At 56.9% G+C, this 18,620-nt stretch overlaps 1 protein-coding gene across 4 annotated transcripts in view; it reads right to left on the reverse strand.

Annotated features, from left to right (window-relative positions):
• The window catches only part of Pxdn (peroxidasin), an 80,715-nt gene extending 64,470 nt beyond the window's left edge, over nt 1–16,245 (reverse strand). For 3 of the 4 annotated variants that reach the window (XM_077105208.1, XM_077105206.1, XM_077105205.1), the window contains exon 1: nt 15,952–16,245. In XM_077105208.1, the coding sequence (XP_076961323.1) occupies nt 15,952–16,151 (200 nt within the window). In that variant the 5' untranslated portion in view covers nt 16,152–16,245. Of the gene's footprint in view, nt 1–4,322; nt 4,451–15,951 lie in introns of those variants that run through there. The other variant, XM_077105207.1, reaches the window with a different exon arrangement.
• Nucleotides 16,246–18,620: the final 2,375 nt, after the last annotated feature.

Here is an 18,620-nt window from a genome sequence, read left to right on the forward strand (position 1 = left end):
ACTCTTGGAGTCACACAGCTGCGAGGGCAGGACCAGGAGGACATCGTCCCCAGCCCTGGAGCTCCAAGGTGCCCCTGGCTTGGGCACTGAATTTGGACACAGTCACAGAGGCACTCCACGGCTCCAGCCTTGACTTGGCCAAGACACTCGCGTGGATGGAAAGACGGAGCTGGTTCTGACCCGGCCATCTGCCTCAAGATGCTAGCACCACTCCCAGGCGGGCCAGGTCTCCTCCTCGTCTCCAAGCTGGGGGCCCCAGGAGGAAGAGGCTTGGCCTGGGAACAGCTGAAGCCACAGCTGAGGTCCTGTCCTAGGCCTTTGTTCTCTCCGGGACGCCTGCGCTCAGCTGGGACACCCAGCCCAGATTCTGCCACCTCAGCAGATCCTCCTGGCACCGGCAAAGGGACTGCCCAGACGGCCCCACCTGACCCACCTGCCCCATCTTTGTACTCTCCTCCTGGAAAGCAAACTCGAGACCAGAGACTGTCCTAGTCTACCCCACAGGGGACAAGCTGAGACGGGGGCACACTGCTGAGAGAGAGCCTGTCTGTGGAAGGGGACTGTCCCCAGGAGCAGGCCCATGTCACAGCCGGCGTGGGCTGTGGTCTACTAAAGGGATCTCCACCAGCCCAATCCCCTGTCCTGCCACAGTGACCCACTGCGGAAGTGCAGGCACTGACCCGCAGCCACACTGCCCGTCCTGTTGCTGGTCCTGCCACATATGCACAGAGCCACCTGACCTACTGCTGCACCTGTGCGCCGACCTCTCCACGCACCCCATGGGGCAGCCAGGCCCTCCCTCCTGCCTCCTCGCCTGCCCACCCATTATCCTAGGGGAAGTCCCTGCGTTGCCCCAGCACAGGAAAGGGTGCAGGACCTGCAAGGGCAGCATGGGCAGCCCCCGGACAGCAACTGACCAGGTGTGTTTGCCAAGGTCAGAACGTGGCCAGAGAGGAGGGCAGAGAGAACACAGGGGAGCCCTGGTGTCCACATCTGTGCCACTGTGTCCCGTACCTGGCCGGCGGCTCCCCATGTGAAGGCAGCGGCCTGCAGGGCCCCCTCGGCCTCCCCCGTGTCCACAGTACTGTTGGAGTCCTGCAGGCACTGAACCAAGCTCACAACACTCCCCACAGCCCACGGGGACTCTGCCCCAGAGAGGAGACCTCCTGACGCCAGCAAAGTGCCTGCAGGTGACTAGCCACAAGTGGGGCAGTGCTGCCGGCAAAGCGAGGTCTGCACACAGCCGGCAGCACGAGCCCAGGCCTGACAGAGGGGGGCTGGGCCCAACATGCCGACGTCCAGGCCTGGAGACGGGGGCTGGGAGCCCAGGCCTGACAGAGGGGGGCTGGCCCCACCATGCCGACGTCCAGGCCTGGAGACGGGGGCTGGGAGCCCAGGCCTGACAGAGGGGGGCTGGGCCCACCATGACGTCCAGGCCTGGACACGGGGCTGGGACCGCCAGCTCATCTTCATACGCCTCAGCCCTCCACCGTCAGGACCTCCTTGGGAAGGCCCAGCTGGCCCTGCGCAGCAGTGGAGGCCTGAAGGGGCCCTTCAGTGAGAGTCCCTGGCAGGGATGCTCGGGGGGAGAGCCCAGGGGTGCGGCAGTCTGTGACCCTGCCCAGTGATCTCCCCAGCACCAGCCCTCACAGACACTCCCAGCCTTCACACCTGGACTGACTCTGAGCCACAGCGGATCCCAGGGAGAGAGAGATGTGAGGGAGGCTGGCGTGTGAACTAAAAGACAGAAGCCACCAGAAGGCCAGAGGCAGAGTGCTGGCCCTGCCCCTGCCCTGCCACCTCTGAGGCACCATGGCCCCCAGCCTTGGTTTGCTCCCACACCTGGAAAGGGGCCAAGAGTAGCCATTCACGGTCTGTGATGGCAATGCCCGAGGGCGCCCGCGGGGCAGGCTGGTTATGATGAGGACCTCAGCAGGAAAGGACCGCGGGGCTGAGCAGGGGAGGGCCCTGCTGACTCTGCACAAAGACCTCCACATCCACCAAGTGGGACTCACACAGAGGGGCACGCACACAGAGGGGCACGCCCACAGAGGGGCACGCACAGAGGGGCACGCACACAGAGGGGCACGCACACAGAGAGGCACGCGCAGAGAGAGGCACACGCAGAGAGGGGCATGGGCAGAGAGGGGCACGCACACAGAGGGGCACGCGCACAGAGGGGCACGCGCACAGAAAGGCACACGGAGAGGGGCACGCACACAGAGGGGCACGCGCAGAGAGAGGCACACGCAGAGAGGGGCATGGGCAGAGAGGGGCACGCACACAGAGGGGCACGCACAGAGGGGCACGCACACAGAGGGGCACGCACACAGAGGGGCACGCGCACAGAGGGGCACGCGCACAGAGGGGCACACGGAGAGGGGCACACACACAGAGGGGCACGCACACAGAGGGGCACGCACACAGAGGGGCACGCGCAGAGAGAGGCACGCACACAGAGGGGCACGCACGCAGAGGTGGGCACAGGCAGAGGTGGGCACACGCACAGAGGGGCACGCACACAGAGAGGGGCACAGGCAGAGAGGGGCACGCGCACAGAGGGGCACGCACACAGAGAGGGGCACAGGCAGAGAGGGGCATGCACACAGAGGGGCACGCACACAGAGGTGGGCACAGGCAGAGGTGGGCACAGGCAGAGAAGGGCACACAGAGAAGCAGGGGCACAGACACACACGGGTACTTGGGGAGACCTGCACAGGCAGAGACAAAACAGATGAACAAGGAAGAACTGAGCGACAGATGCACAGTGAAAAGGTGACGCTGATGTGCCAAGGGTGACGGCGCTGGCTGGCCGTTCCGAACGTGTCATCAAAGTATTCCTCAAAGAACAGCCTTGAATAACAAGAAAAATAATTAATTTCTTATTAATAAGAAAAGAGGTTCTTTCTCTTTCTTCCCTCTATCAACTGTGGTTCTGACCCATTTTGAGTTTGAGAAATACGAGCTCTTTGCCTCTCGTGCTGAACGGGGTGAAGGGCGGCAGAGGCTGGCTCCCTGGTGCTGACTGACGTGCCCCGCAGCCCTGCCCTGCCCTGCACCTCCTCCTCCTGGGAGCTGCCTGCCCCTCCTCCCCCACAGTCTCCACAGCTGCTCACTCCAGGTACTTCCTGCTCAGGTACCCAAGGGGCAGCTCCTACGCTGGGCCGAGCTGACCCTGAGTGACTGACCATGGACAGCACAGACTCACTGTCTAGGTCAGGCCCAACCTGATCCCGTCTTCTGGCCTGGAGGACCAAGTCATGTGACACACCACGAGGACCCTGTCAGTCAGGGGTCCTGAAGACACAGAGCCACAGGACGTGTAGGGACAGGGTGGAGAGGTAAGGGAACATGGTGGGCAGGAGGAGAGCCAGAGGCACAAGAAGAGAGGAGGCTGAGGAGGCTGAGGAGGCTGGCCCCCGAGATGGTGGGGTGGAGAGTCAGGATGTGAGCGTGGGCGGGCGGGCAGGGGCCTGGGAGGAGTCCCTGCAGGCCCAAAGGCCGTGGGCTGGCAGAACCCTCTCCTGCTCCGCGGGGCTCCACCTCTGCTCCACTAAGGGCTTAGCCGACTGGGCGGGGACCACCATATTGTAGAGAGCTATCTGCTTTACTCAGAGTTTATCGACTTAAATGTTAATCTCATCTTTAAAATACCTCCCCAGAAATACCTAGAATAATGCCTGACTCCACATCTGGGAGCCGCAGCCCATCCACACTGGCCCTAAAACTCACCCTCACGGGCAGGCAGCAGGGCTAAGGCAGCACTTTCCCATCGGAAGGCAGGAGCGCAGCAGGCCTGCTAAGATGGGGCCGCTCACTGCACGAACACTGCCCCTCAACAGGGAGCAGAGACCCGTGGTCAGGTCAGCCAAACCAACAAACAAGCAGGCGGAGCCCCTGGGCACTCACCCAGGACCCAGCCAGCTAGCCAGAGGAGGCCCAGCTGGGCCAGCCACTCCCAAGAAGCAACTGCCCAGGTCCCTGAGGCTCGCTGACCTTGGCTGGTGGCCTTCTACATCTCAAGCCAGGTGCAGTGTTTTCATCAGCTGCCCAAGGAAAAGGTCAGGAGGTGGAATCCAGTGGCTACAACCAACACCAACCTGGGGCTTCCCACACATGGGACTCAGGAACGTGGGAACACAGCCCCAGCCCGCCAACACAGGACCATGAGAACCCGCATGGCAAAGGCGGTGTGAGGACTTCCAGGGACAGCCGTGAGGGAGCCTCCTCAAAAACCAAGGTGGGCCCCTCGGCTATTCCCCCTCACCACCGAGAGCTCCCCCACCCCCGACGGCCCACTCAGCATCCCTGTGGCCACTTACCCGTGGACAGGAGAGCCTGAAGGCGGCACCCAGGGAGTGCAGGGTGCAGCCGCTAGCCAGGCCCCTGGGAAGGCTGGAAAAACAGCCGGCCCTTCTCGGTAGAGCCTCATGCCCCAGAACCAGCTGAAAGGCCACTGGACCCAGGGCTGAGGACCTCACAGCAAGGAGAGGCCTTCTAAGGCCAAGAAGCGACGAGCGAGTTGGGCTTTAAAACTCATTCTGAGCTTAGGAGGAAGGAAGTCTGGATCTGCGGATTCCTGCTTCCTCCTCCTCGGCAACCCTGCAGCTAGGCATCAACCTCTTCTCAAGTCATGGAGAGGGGACAGGAGTAGGACAGAATGGTGCACACTGCTACCCTGGCACTGCCACCACTGCTGGACACACGCACAGCCTGACCCCCTGGCACAGTGAGCACCCAACAGCAAGGGCTGCATGTGCCAGTGACTGACACCTAACCAGGACTCCAGTATGATGGATGGTGGGCACATGGGCAGATGGATGGCAGATGAATGGATGTGTGCGTGGGTGGTTCATGGGGTGACACACTAACTTAAAAAGGTTACACAGTGAAACACACACACAAGAAAATAAGCATCCGATGTGCTTGTTTGCCCACTGTTGCCATGCCAACACAAACATCCCGTGTCTGGAACACCAACAGGGATGACTATCTACTTTAATTGTTGTTTTTAAAAGTTAAACGTGCTGCTCCTCTGGTTATAAACTTTTAGAAATATTTGCTTTACCCCAGGAAGCAGCAACCATAACTTCATCCCCTGGAGTCTGGCTGAGACTAGGAGGGGAGCATGATGTGAACAGTGGCTGGCGTGCAGCCCCGTTTCCCACCGGAGCAGCACAGACGCCCCTGCCCCTAAAAGCCACCTCACCTTCCGAGTGAAGACACTGCTCTGCCTAAAAACTGCAATAGTCTCATTTTTTTTCCTACAGTGAACAATGCACACAAAGAGGTCAATCACTGCTGAGGCCAAATATTCTATCTCTACCCCGCCAGCCTCATTTTTAGAGTAAGCCTGGATTTCCACTGTCACTGTCCCTCACGCTTTGTGTGGGAGTTACGTGAGGTCTCTGCTGAGGTGGCACTTCAAGAAAGCAGCATGTTTCTAAACATAAAGACGGGACTTTGGGAGGGCAGGGCAGGGCACCTGCAATTACAGAGCATTTTCTATGTCCCTCCTCAAAAGGGAAATCAGATGTTTCTCAAACATGTGGCGCAGTCTGTTGGGGAGAACTGCCCGTCTGACATGCGTCAAAGCTGGACTGATGGTGACTTCCTGTCTGCACCTTAAGTCTCCGCTGACTGAAAGTCAGCCCATGAAATCGTGTCCTGCAAGCCACCTGCTCTCAGAGACCCTGCCGTCTCCAATGGCTCCTGCACTGTACCCCCTCCACCCCCCCACTCCCCCACCCCGTGTCTTGCACCAGGTGCCCCCGAGGTGCCCACAGAGGTGCCCATAGAGCCATAGAGCCAGTGGCCTCGCAGGAGGCCCACAGGACCACCCCTCTGGCCCCCACAGATGGGAAAACAGTGGCCCTGCAGGTGAGGCCCAGGAAGGGTGCCCCAACCAGCCCCCATCTCCCTCTCTGCTTGCTGGCCGTCATGTCCTGAGCGGCTTCCTCTGCATACCCTTCGTGATGTTCTGCCTCACCTTGGGCAAGAGCAATGTCCACCAGGGACCAAGTCACTGAAACTAGGAGTCAAAGTCAACCTTCCCGTCTCAGCTGTCCTTGTCAGGTGACTGGGTCACAGCGAGCATTGCTGACACAGCTTCTGTGGGGTGCGCTCCTGCCATGCATCAGTGTTCTTGATGGACAACGTGCAGGCCCAGGGCACACACAAGAACGTTTATGGGCTGCTGATAGAAATTCTGTGACCAGAGGCTGACAGAAGGTCAATCTGCAGCTCCTCTAGGAGCAGTGGTCCAGTGCTGCCCATTCAGAGTCCAGAATGTGACTCCCACAGACAGCAAGCACCGACCATGAATCCCAGGGAGCGGATGGCAGGGTGCAGGGCTGCCTGAGATCCAGAGTCCTAAAGCCTGGTGTGACCACTGTCCAGCAGAAGTCAGCAGCCACTGGGCAGAAACCAAACAGGAAACAGCCATGAGCTGGGAGCCCCTGGAACGCAGAGCAGACAGAGCTGTCAGCAAGTGTGGTGGCTGGTGTGGTTCTCAGGCACACTCGAGTCACAGGCTGCAGGGAGGGAGCCATCCAGGCAAGCACAGCTGGTCGCAAGATGGTGTCCCACGCCCAGCAGCCCCCACCCCTCCCTGCACCCGCCCTCACCTGCCAGAGGCTCACCCTGTGGGATCCGTGCTGCTAACATTGTGAAGGATCAGGCTCAGCTAACAGGGACGGTCCTCAGGAAAATCGCACCCAGAACCCAACTCAGGATCCCACAGGGGGCCAACCAGGATCCCTGGTGTAGACTCAAGCCATGGAGAGATTATAGAAGCATACCCTAAAATAATCTAGACAGACACGTAAAACAATGCACACAAATGCAGCCTTATTTACAGGAGCAAAAAGAAAAAAAATGGAAACAAAGAAATGACCTGTAATAAGAATTTCATTAAGTGAATGTGGCGATTCCAGACGAATAAATACTATGTGGCGGCTAACGATGACACAGGAGCAGGGCTGACACCAGTGGCAGAGCTCCTGGGAAGCACACCTAGATGCTGGGTCTCACCAGCAAAGGGATGACCCTGTGCAGAGCTTGGATACTGGCAGGATCAAAACACAGGAGGTACAGACTAGGACGTCCATCGCCACCCAGCTGTTGACACGTGATCGACACAGGGAGAGGTCTGCGAGAACCTGCATCCGAGGAAAAAGTCCAAGAAGCTGATACTTTTCTCTGATCATAGGAATGTGAGTCATTTGTTCTAGCTGTATTTTTTCAAATTTTTCTACTATAAACATGTACAACTTGCAAATTCTTAAAAAAAGACTCTTTAAAAAAATATGTTGCAAAATAAAAATACCCAGGATGGCGCAATTAGTGGGAAAGAGGGTGTTTCATAATTCTTTAGCTTATGGCCTGGAGAACAAGCTGCCCAGCCCTGGCTTCAAGCCGGAAGGCTACTCTGACACATCTGTGTGCATGGCCAGCTCCACAACTGCAGGGGGTGGACACGATGAGCCGCTGAGAGGGCGCAGGAGTGAAGGCAGCGCGGCTCATTCCCAGGGTCCTTCAGACCGCAACAGAAAGCAGGAAGAGCGGGAGTCCCCTGGCCAGAGGGCAGAGCACACGTGGGCCCCAGGGCACACACCCCGTCCCTGGCACAGGGCAGCAGAAGATGCAGGTCTCACACCTAAGCAAAACTGTTCCACCATACGGCTGATTCCAGGTCTGCAGAAGCCCACCTCTGACCAGAAAATCAGGGTTCTCCTGGTTCCCCTCCAGCCCTTCACACCTCACCCACCACCTCCACAAACACCCAAGGCAGGCCAATGTCAAACCCACGCCGGCTCCCGCCTAGGGAAAGGTCCTCAGGTAAGCAGCTGGCTGGCTCTGCAGGTTGTGGCTACTGAGACTACTTTACCTGTGCACAGATAATCACTTTGGGCAGCTGCCCATCAAGCATTTTCCTTTAGTCCCCGAAGCAGGAGCCACGCTATTCTGCTCATCAGGAGGATGGTTTCCCACTTGCATTTCTCTGTGGTGCTGTCTGCTGCCTCCCACATCAGGAGTTGAGCTTGCAGGGGTGGAGGGCACTGTCCGCCCCAGGCACAGCAGACACAAAAGGAACACCCAGAACACGGGGAGCTGGGGCCCCTCCCAGGGAGGGGAATGCCCACAGCAGCACCCTGCCCACGACAGCAGAGAAGGGAGGACTTGGTAGAGGCCTCTGAGAGACCACGCAACACAGTCCGACGCCTAAGCACCCAAGTCCAGCTCAGCACGGCAGAAGGGCCAGGCCCTCAGACATGCCCCCTCCGCAGGAACCTGCTGAGGCCTCTCCCAGGGCCTGGCATCCAAGTGGACATGAGACCAGAGGCAGTGCCCACGCTCCCTCTCCCCTCCCACAGAAGCCTGGAGGCCAGGGCTATGCAGGCAGAGCTTCAGACAGAGCCGGGACACTGTGTCACCGTCAGAGCAAACATGGTCCCAAAGATCCAGATGTGAACAGTTCGGCTGCTGACAACTATGCAACTCTGCCTTTGTGGTCAGCAGGCAGCCACGGACTAAACCCAAGGGACACTCACAGCTCAGTCTGCAAAGAGGCCTCCCGCAGAGCCTCCTAGGAGAGCCCAGAGCTCTGCACCGCCCTCACGGGGCGAGGTCCACAGGCTGCTCCACGGCTGCCACAGCACTGAAGCCGAGCTACCCCGACGCAGCAGCGTGCCAAGGGACCGGGGACACCAGCGCCAGCCACCTCCAGAGCAGATTTGAAACTCTGAGCACGTGAGCTCATCAGCAGTTAGTTCTGATTGTTATTTATTTTTACCACACCTTGATGCAGAAAAATTTAAAGGCTAAAAAAACGGTATTTTAAAGTGGAGTGGGAACTTCTGCTTTCTGTCAAGATGGACCAGCAGCGGCAAGAACAGACAGACGTGGGAGACACAAAGACCTGATGTGAGGCCACTGGTTTCAAAACATGCATCAGTGAAACAGGATGGCCCAGGAGGTGGACAGAGAGGCCCCTGCCCAGGGACACCTGCAGGGGCCCCAGTCATCGCAGGATGGAACTCGAGGGTGGCCCTGGAAAGAGACAGGCGAGCACTCCAGGGAGGGCACAGAACAGCTGTGGAGAGCAGAGGGCGCTGGTCAGCTGAGCACCGACCAGCACATGTGCGGTGGCAGGAAAGGGCCCCCAGTGGACTAGAGAGCAGTGTCCAGTGCCTGTTCCCACCACCGGACTGAAAACCACGAAATGGAAGGGGCACTGGGCATGGCATTTTGGAGGGTCTTGCCTCAGCCACCTCTTGGAAGTGATTCCCCTCAGCCTGAGGACGGCCAGAAAGAGCCATCTGTCTCCACATAACTGCACCCAGAACAAAGCCAAGGATAATGACTGGACACTAAAATATTTGGTGCTCAACAAAATGAAACTCACAGTGTCCAGAATCTAATAAGACATTATCAAGCATGAGAAGAGGCAGGAAAGTAATGATCCATCGTTAAAAGATGAAAACATTCCATCAAACCAGCCCTGAACTCACACAGACGTCAACGTTAGCAGCCAGGAAAGACTACGCCATGGAATCACATTGCACAGGTTCAGAACGTGAAGCAGAGACACAGAGACCTGTGCAGAGGTCCACATGTTCCAGAGATGAAGACTGACCTGAAATAGAGGAGATCAGTAGCAAACTAGGTATCGCAGAGAGAAGACCTGAGACCGTGCAGACGTAAGAGCAGAAAGCACGCAGAGTGACCCCAGAGAAACAGACAGGAGCCTCTCACAGGCTCCTGGAACCTTCAGAGGAGAGGGGACAGAGGAGGGGCAGAGCACACGGCTCAGGAATCAACGCCCCAGAGCGTCCAAGTTTATGAAATTATAAAGCCGTAAATCTACGTTAAAACCCACAAATAAATAAACAAAACCCCGAGTGTGAGAAGCAGGAAGAAATCCACGCCAAGGCAGATCTAATCAAACTGCAGAGAGGAATCCTCAGGCCGTCAGAGACGCGAGGGCACAGAGGTGGGGCAGCTGCCGTGCCCCTGGACACGGAGTAGAGGACAGCACAGCAGCGTCTAGTCTACAGCAGGGGCCGAAGCCGTCCCACCAAACATCACCCCAAAGTTAAGGTAAAAGAGACTATTTCTTGGGCATCGCCAACCTGGATGCAGGCATCCCCCAGGGGTGCATATCAGAGGTCCTCCCCACAGAAGACGGAAACATGCTCCCACACAGGGGGACCCACCAGGTAGGACCCCACCGTCCTGCCTATTTAAATCTCAAAAAGGAACTGTTTAAACAAAATAATGAAAACATAGTGTAAGTTGCAATAATGTAAAGTTAAAATGTGTGAGGACAACAGCACAAAGGCCAGGGCTGGGGAGGAACCAAGTGTTACCGCAGGCTCCTCCAAGGCTCAGTGGCAATATTTGAAGTTAAGCTGCAATAAAACTCAGAAGGGTATTACAAATGCTAAAGCAAGTAGGTTCACAGCGGATGACCAATGAACAACAGAAAGTGTAGTGATATTAACATGCATTTAATGCCAAAGACATAGAAGTGGAGGGAGAATAATAACAGATGGGACGATTAACAAGAGGAGAGATTTAAACCCAGTCCTGCCAATTATCACATTAAGTGTAAATGGTCTAAAGATCGCAACTAGAAGGCAGAGGAGGTCAGCCTGGGTGAGAAGGCTGGGCCCACCCACATGCTGGCACACCAGGCAAAACCAAGGACGGAAGCCCACTCAAAGCTAATGCTGATTTCAACAGAGGAGAAACAATATCTATATCGGACAAGGTGGATTTCAGAGCAAACAACATTACCAAAAATAAAGAGTCTCTTTAGCAAGAAGGAATAGGAATCTTAAAGTTTGTGTTCCTAATAACACAGTTGCAAGATACATGAGGAAAAACTATAAAAACTTCAAGGAGAAAAAGGCAAATTCCCAGAGAGAGTCATAGATTTCAACTCTTCTCTTTCAATAATCAGTGGAATAAGTTGAAGGAGACTGAGGCAGGAGGATCAAGGCCAGACTCAGAAATTTAGCGAGACCCTGTATCAGAATAAAGTATAAGAAGGCCTGGGATGTGGCTCAGGGGTAGAGCACCGTGGGTGCAATGCCTAGTACTGGGGAAAAGAAATGGCAAAATACACAGACATAAAGTCAGGAAGGCACGGAAGATCTGAACTCTCCACCAACTTGATCAAACTGAGATCACAGAATGCTCCACCAACAACAGCAGAAAACGTTCCTTCTAAGTGCCCAAGAGACATTTCCAAAATGAGTCATATCCCAGGCCAAGGAACAAGTCTCAATAGATTTAAACGGATTTAAGTTCCCAATTTATACTTGCTGATGATGGAACTGTTAGAAAGCAACAGCAGTGAGACGTCAGGAAGATCCCCAAATATTCAGCAACTGTCACCCCGTCAACAAAGAAACCAGGAGGAGTCAGAAGGCACCCTGAACACAGTGGGAATGGAGACCCTGCTCATGGCTCTGGCCATCTACGTCGGAGAAGAAGAATCACCTGGCACCCCTGGCCTCGTCTTCACCTTGGTGAGGCAGGAGCACACCGAACCCCGGCAGAGAAGGGAGTGAAGGGCAAGGTGGACATGAGCAGCGTGGACACAGCAACGAAGAGGAAAATGGACGTGTCCAAGTCTGGGCTTCACGGATCACACCACAGACCTTCAGAGGCTGACGCAGGAAAGAGACAGTCCCTGAGGCAAGGCGGACTGTGCCGCTGCTCAGTGACCTCAGGTCTCAGACGGCCACACCTGTGAAATGAAGAGTCTCTGGGTGGGAGCAGAGTCTCAGAGCTGGCTCCAGAGCAAACACCCTGGAAGGCCTATGCCCACGGGAAAAATCACAACTGCAGCTCGAAATCCTTCCACAGCCAAGTAAGCCCCAAGACTAGGGGCCTCACTAGGGAACTGGACAACATGCTGAGACCCACTCTCTACACCCTCTCCATCCCCACACCTCCAGGAGGCAAAACCTACCCTCAGAGGCCAAAGACCGACAAGAAAGAAAAAGGAAGACCATCCCCCTCCGCAAGCCAAAGGCTGGCAGGAGGCACCAGGAAGCAGTCAGGGCACAAGCTCACCACTGGACTGTGGGGACACGCTCCAGGGTCAGAGGCAGGACAAAATTGCCCAGGGTGCACCACTAGAGTCTGCACCTCTAGAGACATCAACTGTGCCTTGATGAGTCCTCTGTCCCTAATACAAATCCACCCTGAAGGTCAAATAAAGCCACAGTCCTTGGGTAAGCTTCCACTTCAGCCCTCAGTAGAACGAGGCAGGATGGTCCATGGGCTCCCATGGGCCTGGGTGCTGCAGGGCTGTGCAGACACCTGGTCTTTATCAAAGGGTGCTGAGCAACACCCTGCCCTAAGGCCAAGCTCCTCAGGTAGGAATGGCAGATCCCTCTCTTCTGGGGCTGATCAGCTGTGGGCCAACAGACGTAGAACCCACCAGCAGCTGTAGTTGGAGCACGCCTAGGATCGCAGCTACTCGGTTACTTCAGAGGCTGAAGCTGGAGGATCGCAAGTCTGGGCCAGAGAAGTCCATCTCAAAATAAAAAAATAAAAAAACAAACAAAATAAAAAGGGTTTGTGATGTGACTCAGTAGTAGATTCAATCAGTTGAATCACTGGATTCAATCCCCAGAACGACTACGTAACCTGGAACCACAGGGCAGTTCTGCTCGTTCTCCTCCCAGGTTTATGGTCTGAGGTTCTGAAGATCCGGGTCTCCCCTTTCTCTGCCCTCAGGAGTGTTGACAAGTGGGGAGAAGCCGCCCCCTCCAGAGGGAAGAAACCAGTTAACATAATAACATGGGTCCTTGACCCTGAGCCGGGCCTTTTTAATCAGGGTGGAGAATGCAGCAGGACCCCCACCCTGAGGAGGCTGGAAAGAGGAGGACTGCAGGACAGCTGTCTGGCAGACAGGTGGCACCCAGAGGGAGTGCCTGTGGGCCCTGGCCGACCACGTGTGTTCCCCAAGAAGCTGCCTCCCTGGGCCCCTAGGCCCCGCCAGCACCGGGGTTCTGCCACAGACTTGATTTGGCACAGAGGCTGGGTTTTGAAGTGGCCTGGGTGGCCGGGTGGATGCTAGCTTTGCAAAGTCAATTCCTATGACCTCAGCAATAGAGGCTGAAAGAAGAGAAAGGAGCTGGGGAAAGAGTAAGGCAGAGGGCAGAGGCCCTGCTGCCCAGAGGACCCTGCACCGTCGATTTAAATGTACTCCCCCAAAGGCTGGAGTTGAGTGGAGAAAAAAGGAGGGCAGAGTAAAAACACGCGCTTGGTCTCCCGATACCAGCTTTCCTCCTGTCAGCATGACTCTGTCGACCGCAGTGTGAGTTCAGAGAGGGCCTGCAGAGCTGCGCCCAGCACGCACCCTAGGACGCTGAGGCCTGGCCCTGCTGCAGCCACCGCACACTCCTAGGCAGAGGGAGCTCAGGGGCAGTCCAAGCCGGAATCCCAAAGTATCTTCTGCCCTGTTTTCTGAGGCCCCAAGCCACATGTGGGACAGTGGTGTTGCCACACAGAGGGCCCGGGAGTCACATTCTCCTGTAGCTCTGATTTAGTCCCTGCCAGAAGCTGGGTGGGGTCTCCAAAGTGAGGGACAAGGCGAAGGTGGGATGGCCCAACCAACTGTGGGAGTGAGGTCTTGGTGCTGACCTCTTTCACATCGCCAACTTCTACCACATAGTTCTTAAAAAAAGAAAGCAAGCAACAGCAAGTATGAGGGTGCAGAGAGCTAGCAGGGGAGCTGCAGAGCCCTGCTTCTGCCATGCCTGTGCCCTGCCCTGCCCTGCTGAGCCGGTACCCCCCCACGCCTGCCCCGACCCAGACACAACATAGGGGCTGCCTCCCTCCTTCCACTTCCCCAGCCCACCCTCTCCTGTCCTTCCCAAAGCCTGCCATCCCACCACACCACCGGTCCCCTTACGCTCTCAGGCCACACGGTAAACACATTCTCCCATCCGGCACCCAAACCCTGGCTGGGTTCTGGCTCCTGGCTCTACCCTCTCTCTGCCCACGAGTCCACAGGCCACGGCGAGCTGTGCGTAGCCAGCTTCTGCAGTGGAATGAAGGCATTTGGATTTCACCCAGACTCCGCTCATTCTTGAAGGAGTCCATCAACCTGACATCTATGATTTCCTCACAGAATCAAGGACATCAGATGCTCCCATTTCAATCATTTCTGAAAGCCCCAAAACTCCATGTAATTATGATATAAATTTCTGCAAATGTACCCTTTCCGGAAGCCTCCCAAGGGTGGACAGTGGTCTGAGCCTGTCCCCCTGGCTCCTTCACACTTCCGGTTATATTTTTGCTGAAGGCCACACATGCACAGAAGGACAGAGAATTCCACTTTTCTCCTACAAAAACTCATTTTGAAATAGTGTTTTTTTTTTTCAAAAAGCAATTAAGATTTGGGAACAAACACAGAGCAAGTATCAGGCTCCGACCACAAGTGAAAAATGGCTTCAGGGTCCAAGTTCTCCCACTAACTCATAAAGAATCATCCGATCATCCACATTGGAGAGACCTCACCCGTGCCACGTAAGCCCATTTCTTGGAGTACTGGACCCTCCTAGACCCTGGTCCTGGCTGGCCATCACCCCCTCTGGAAGGACAGTCTTTTTCAGCTCTCTGGAGCAGTCTCCTGCTGGGCGTGACAGTCCCTGCACAAAGCTGCCTGCAGAGCCTGACCCACCAGGAGAGGTAGGCCATCCCTGTACCAAGAACGCTCCCACCCACTTCCTGAACAGTTCACTCAAACTTTTACAACTTTTGCAGGCCCTTCAGTGGTGCCAAAAGTCTTCCAGTCCAGCCAAGAAAAGTGAAAACTATTTTTGGCATGCAGAGGGCAGCTGTAGGAGGCTGAATTAAAGTCGGCGCCTAAAACGCATGCTTGCCTCTACAGAATCTGAATTTTTCTAATCCTAGTGTCATCAGAACACACCGAGGCCTGCAGCGAACTCTGGTGGCACTGGGTCCCAAAGAAGCAGGCTGTGCAAAAGGAATGAGATTCCTCCTTAGGAAAAGGTGACATGGAAGTTCGTGCCGGTCCATGGAGAGGTCCGCAGAGTACGTGACACATTGTATCTTATTTGAACGCCAAGTATCCGGGAAGTTCGGTAAACACGGCTAGCCAGATTGGAAAAGGAAGGAGGGACGCACTCTGGGCAGAAGAGCGCTCTGGACCCCATTCCGTCTCAGCCCCAGATGCCCCAGAACTCGGTCAGCCTCACGGTGGGCCTTCCTGGGACCTGGGCCGCCAGGCTGTCTCCGGAACCAGGAAAAGCCTCAGACTAGCCCTGTGCCCGTGGCCCCAGGAACACCCCAACAGACAGGAGACTCGCGCCTGGAGAATGCGGGGACACTGGCTGAGGCCGCTGGGGTCGCGGGAGCTGAAGCTACACTGGGAGGTTTCCCGAGCGCGGGGTGGGGTACTGCACTGAGGGAAGGGGGCGCGGGGAGACAAGAGCAGGGGAGGGAGGAAGAGGGACGGGGAGGGGCGACCGGCCGGGAGCCCCAGGCTCAAGGAGGAGAGTGGGACTCGGCGGGGACGGACTGGACTGGAGGAAGAGGGGCGCTAACAGGAGAGAGAAGGGGCCCTGGGGGAGGGCGCGGGAGGCGCGCGGGGATTTCCCTGGCAGTTCCCAACCCTTCTCGGTCCAGCCGGGGATTCCAAGTTCTGAACAAAGGCGGCTCCCGAGGCCCCGCGCTGAGAGCTCGGTCCGCCCCTGGGCGTCCAAGCCAGGGCGGACAAAGGCCGGGCGCGCCCTGCGCCGGGTTCCCCGACGTCCAGTCACCACGTCCTCCGGCCCAGGATCCCCTGCACCGCTGAGCCCACAAGCTTCCCGCGCCCCTTGATCCGCACGAGCCCCACGAAACCCCACGTGGGGTCCAACCCCACGTGTCCCCGATCAGCCCCGGGTCCCGGGCCGCACTCACAGGATGGAGGTCTGCGGCGCCACGGCCGGCACGGCCTCCAGCAGCAGATGCATGCAGCGCACCGTGGTGCGGAAACACAGACAGCGGCTCGGACAGCCGGCGCCTGGCTTCTGGGCGACCACCGCCAGCGCCCCCAAGCAGCAGCACAGCACGAAAGCCCGCAGGCAGCGGCGCGCGGTCTCCGCGGAGCGCGCGGTCATGGCCGACGGTGCGAACCTAGGCTCGCTCGCACCGACACACTGTTCTGGGCCCGGCGCGTCCACCGCCGGCTCTCGACTGAGCCCGCCTGGCCGAGGCCCACGTCCCAGCTGTGCGCGGGGGGCGGGGGGCGCCAGCTGTGCACATGCGCGCCGCTCCGCCCTGCCCCCTCCGCCTCGCCCAGGGCGGGGGCGGGGCGAGGACCCGAAATCGCGGCGTCCTGCTGCTGCGCCCCCTCCCCGTGGCCGGGACCGGCGGCCGAAGCGAGCGAGGTCAAGATGTGGTGGCCACCGCAGGAGCTATGGGCGCAGGGCGCCTTGGGTGCAGGGGAGAGGTTCGTGACCCAGGTTTGAGTCCCCGATTCTGCTCTTGGAATCCAGAGGACTCAGCGCTAAGTCTCTCCACCTTTCTTAGCCATTCCTCCTTGTGTGCAGAAGGGGTATGTTGTTGTTGGCGACGTCACTGTTTTTTAACACTTTTGAGTGTTAAAAAACACTTAATATGTTCCAGGCGCAGTTCCAAGCACACTTTGGTGCTCTCTCCCTGTCGCCACTCCCACCCCCATATAAACCATTTAACTTTCCTTACTTTAGGAGAAACTGAGGCCCCTCGTCCAGGTGCAGTATGGAGACAGGCAGGCACAGTGGCAAGTTTAGGAGCCAAGCTGCCTGCTCCCTAAGGCCTCTACCCTCCTGCTGTCTGCCTCCTCTTGGCTTTGGAGTGGAAGAACCCTTGGCCTCACAGGTGGGTGTTGGGTGCATCTGGTGGGGAAGGTTACTGTGAACCACCCCGCCCTGCCCCCAGGAGAGAAGCACCGAGGCTCACACAGACTGCGTTCTCACACTTCTGGGTTGGCTCTTGCATATTGCTTCTCACCATTCTAGAGACAAGGACCTGGAGGGCAGGCAGTTGGCCCCAAGGTACAGGGTAAATAGGTGCCAGGCTCTGAAACAGACCTGCCACTCCTGAGCTCACACAGGTGTTCTGTACCTGCAAGTTTGCCTCTGAGGGCCCAGCCTCTGGGAGCAGCGAAGGGGGGTGAAGTCCAGCTTGGCTCTCAGGAGGATTCAGGTCGCAAGGCTAGCCAGGCTGCACCATCTAGGGACTTGTGGTTGTTGGGAGGAGGCTCCTGTTCCTTAGCATGTAGATCCCTCCAGGCCTGCATACCTTTGCCCTCCCACACAAGTGTTCCAAGGAAGAGAATTAAGAGCCCATCAAAACAGCTTGGTTGCAGCCTCACAGCTGGCATTCTGCTGGACCCCACCCAGGTTGCAGGGAAGCACATCAGAGTGTAAAGGGCAGCAGGCTGGAGCAGGGCTTTGCAGAGGCTGCCCGCCCAGCAGATCTCAGGTTTGATGCCTGAGAATGGAACCAGGGCTGCTTGTGGAATAGTGTTCCTCGGTTGCACATGGTCAGAAAGTCAGGGCATTGTGGAGTCAGACCAGCAGGCCCATTTAGCCAGCAGACTGTGATGGGACCCTGATGATGGCCTCCTGCAGCTCCCGCAGACCCCGCATGGAGGGCACAGTGTATCCCAGCAGGACTGCCTCCTGCAACATCAGCTGGAAGCTCAGAGTCCTCAGCCCCTCACATCTCACCAGCTGCTTGGGAATTCCATGCCCCACACTCCCCCTCCAGCTGGACAACTCACTGGAAGTACTCACAAGACACAGGGAAGAGTGGAGTCACTGTCACCAAGTCATCATGCAGGGTACAAATTGGTACCTATGAAATTCAGAGGCATGGGGCAAGGTCAGGGAAGGTTCCAGACGCAGAGCCCCTGTGTCCTCACTGTGGAACCCGAATGCTCACCGTTCACCAGCCAGGAAGCTCTGAGCAACGCAGTCCAGAGTGTGGGCCGGGTATCGGCTCCACAGCGTGTTGAGTGAGTCTCTGGCCACGTGCTGAACTCAGCCTCCAGCACCCCTCCACTACCGGAAGTCAGACAGACATCAGTCCTCAAAGTCCCAACATTCTTATCCTATGACCAGTCCTTCTGGTGACCAGCCCCATCCTCATTAGCACCAACTCAGATGCAGTGAGGAATCACAATGAATGACACTCCTGCCACTGGGGGAAATGCTAGCCCAGGTAAAAGAACACATTCTTTCTTACACAGCACAAAAGTTTTAAAGGTTGTTCATATTTGGGCAACGTGCTCCAGGCTGCCATACATGTCTGGAGGTGAGTACACCCTTAAAGACTTGTAATGGCCTTCCCTACCTGTAGACTCACAATGAGCCAGGCAGGTGTCCTACATCTCCTCTTTGACCTACTCCAGGGTGCTATTTGCATTTCCAATGCCTTCTTGATACCTCTCTCTGCATGCCCTACAAGAGTCCCAAGGTTATCTTGTCAGAAGCCAAAATAGCCCCTTCCTTAAAAAAGGTGCCTTCCCTGCTAGTCGCCCACGGTGCTGTCCCACAGCCAGCCAGCAGCAGGAAGTTGTGCTCAGCTGGGTCCTTGCCCCA

This window comes from Callospermophilus lateralis, chromosome 14 (assembly GCF_048772815.1).
Source record: "Callospermophilus lateralis isolate mCalLat2 chromosome 14, mCalLat2.hap1, whole genome shotgun sequence".
Taxonomy (NCBI): Eukaryota; Metazoa; Chordata; class Mammalia; order Rodentia; family Sciuridae; genus Callospermophilus; species Callospermophilus lateralis.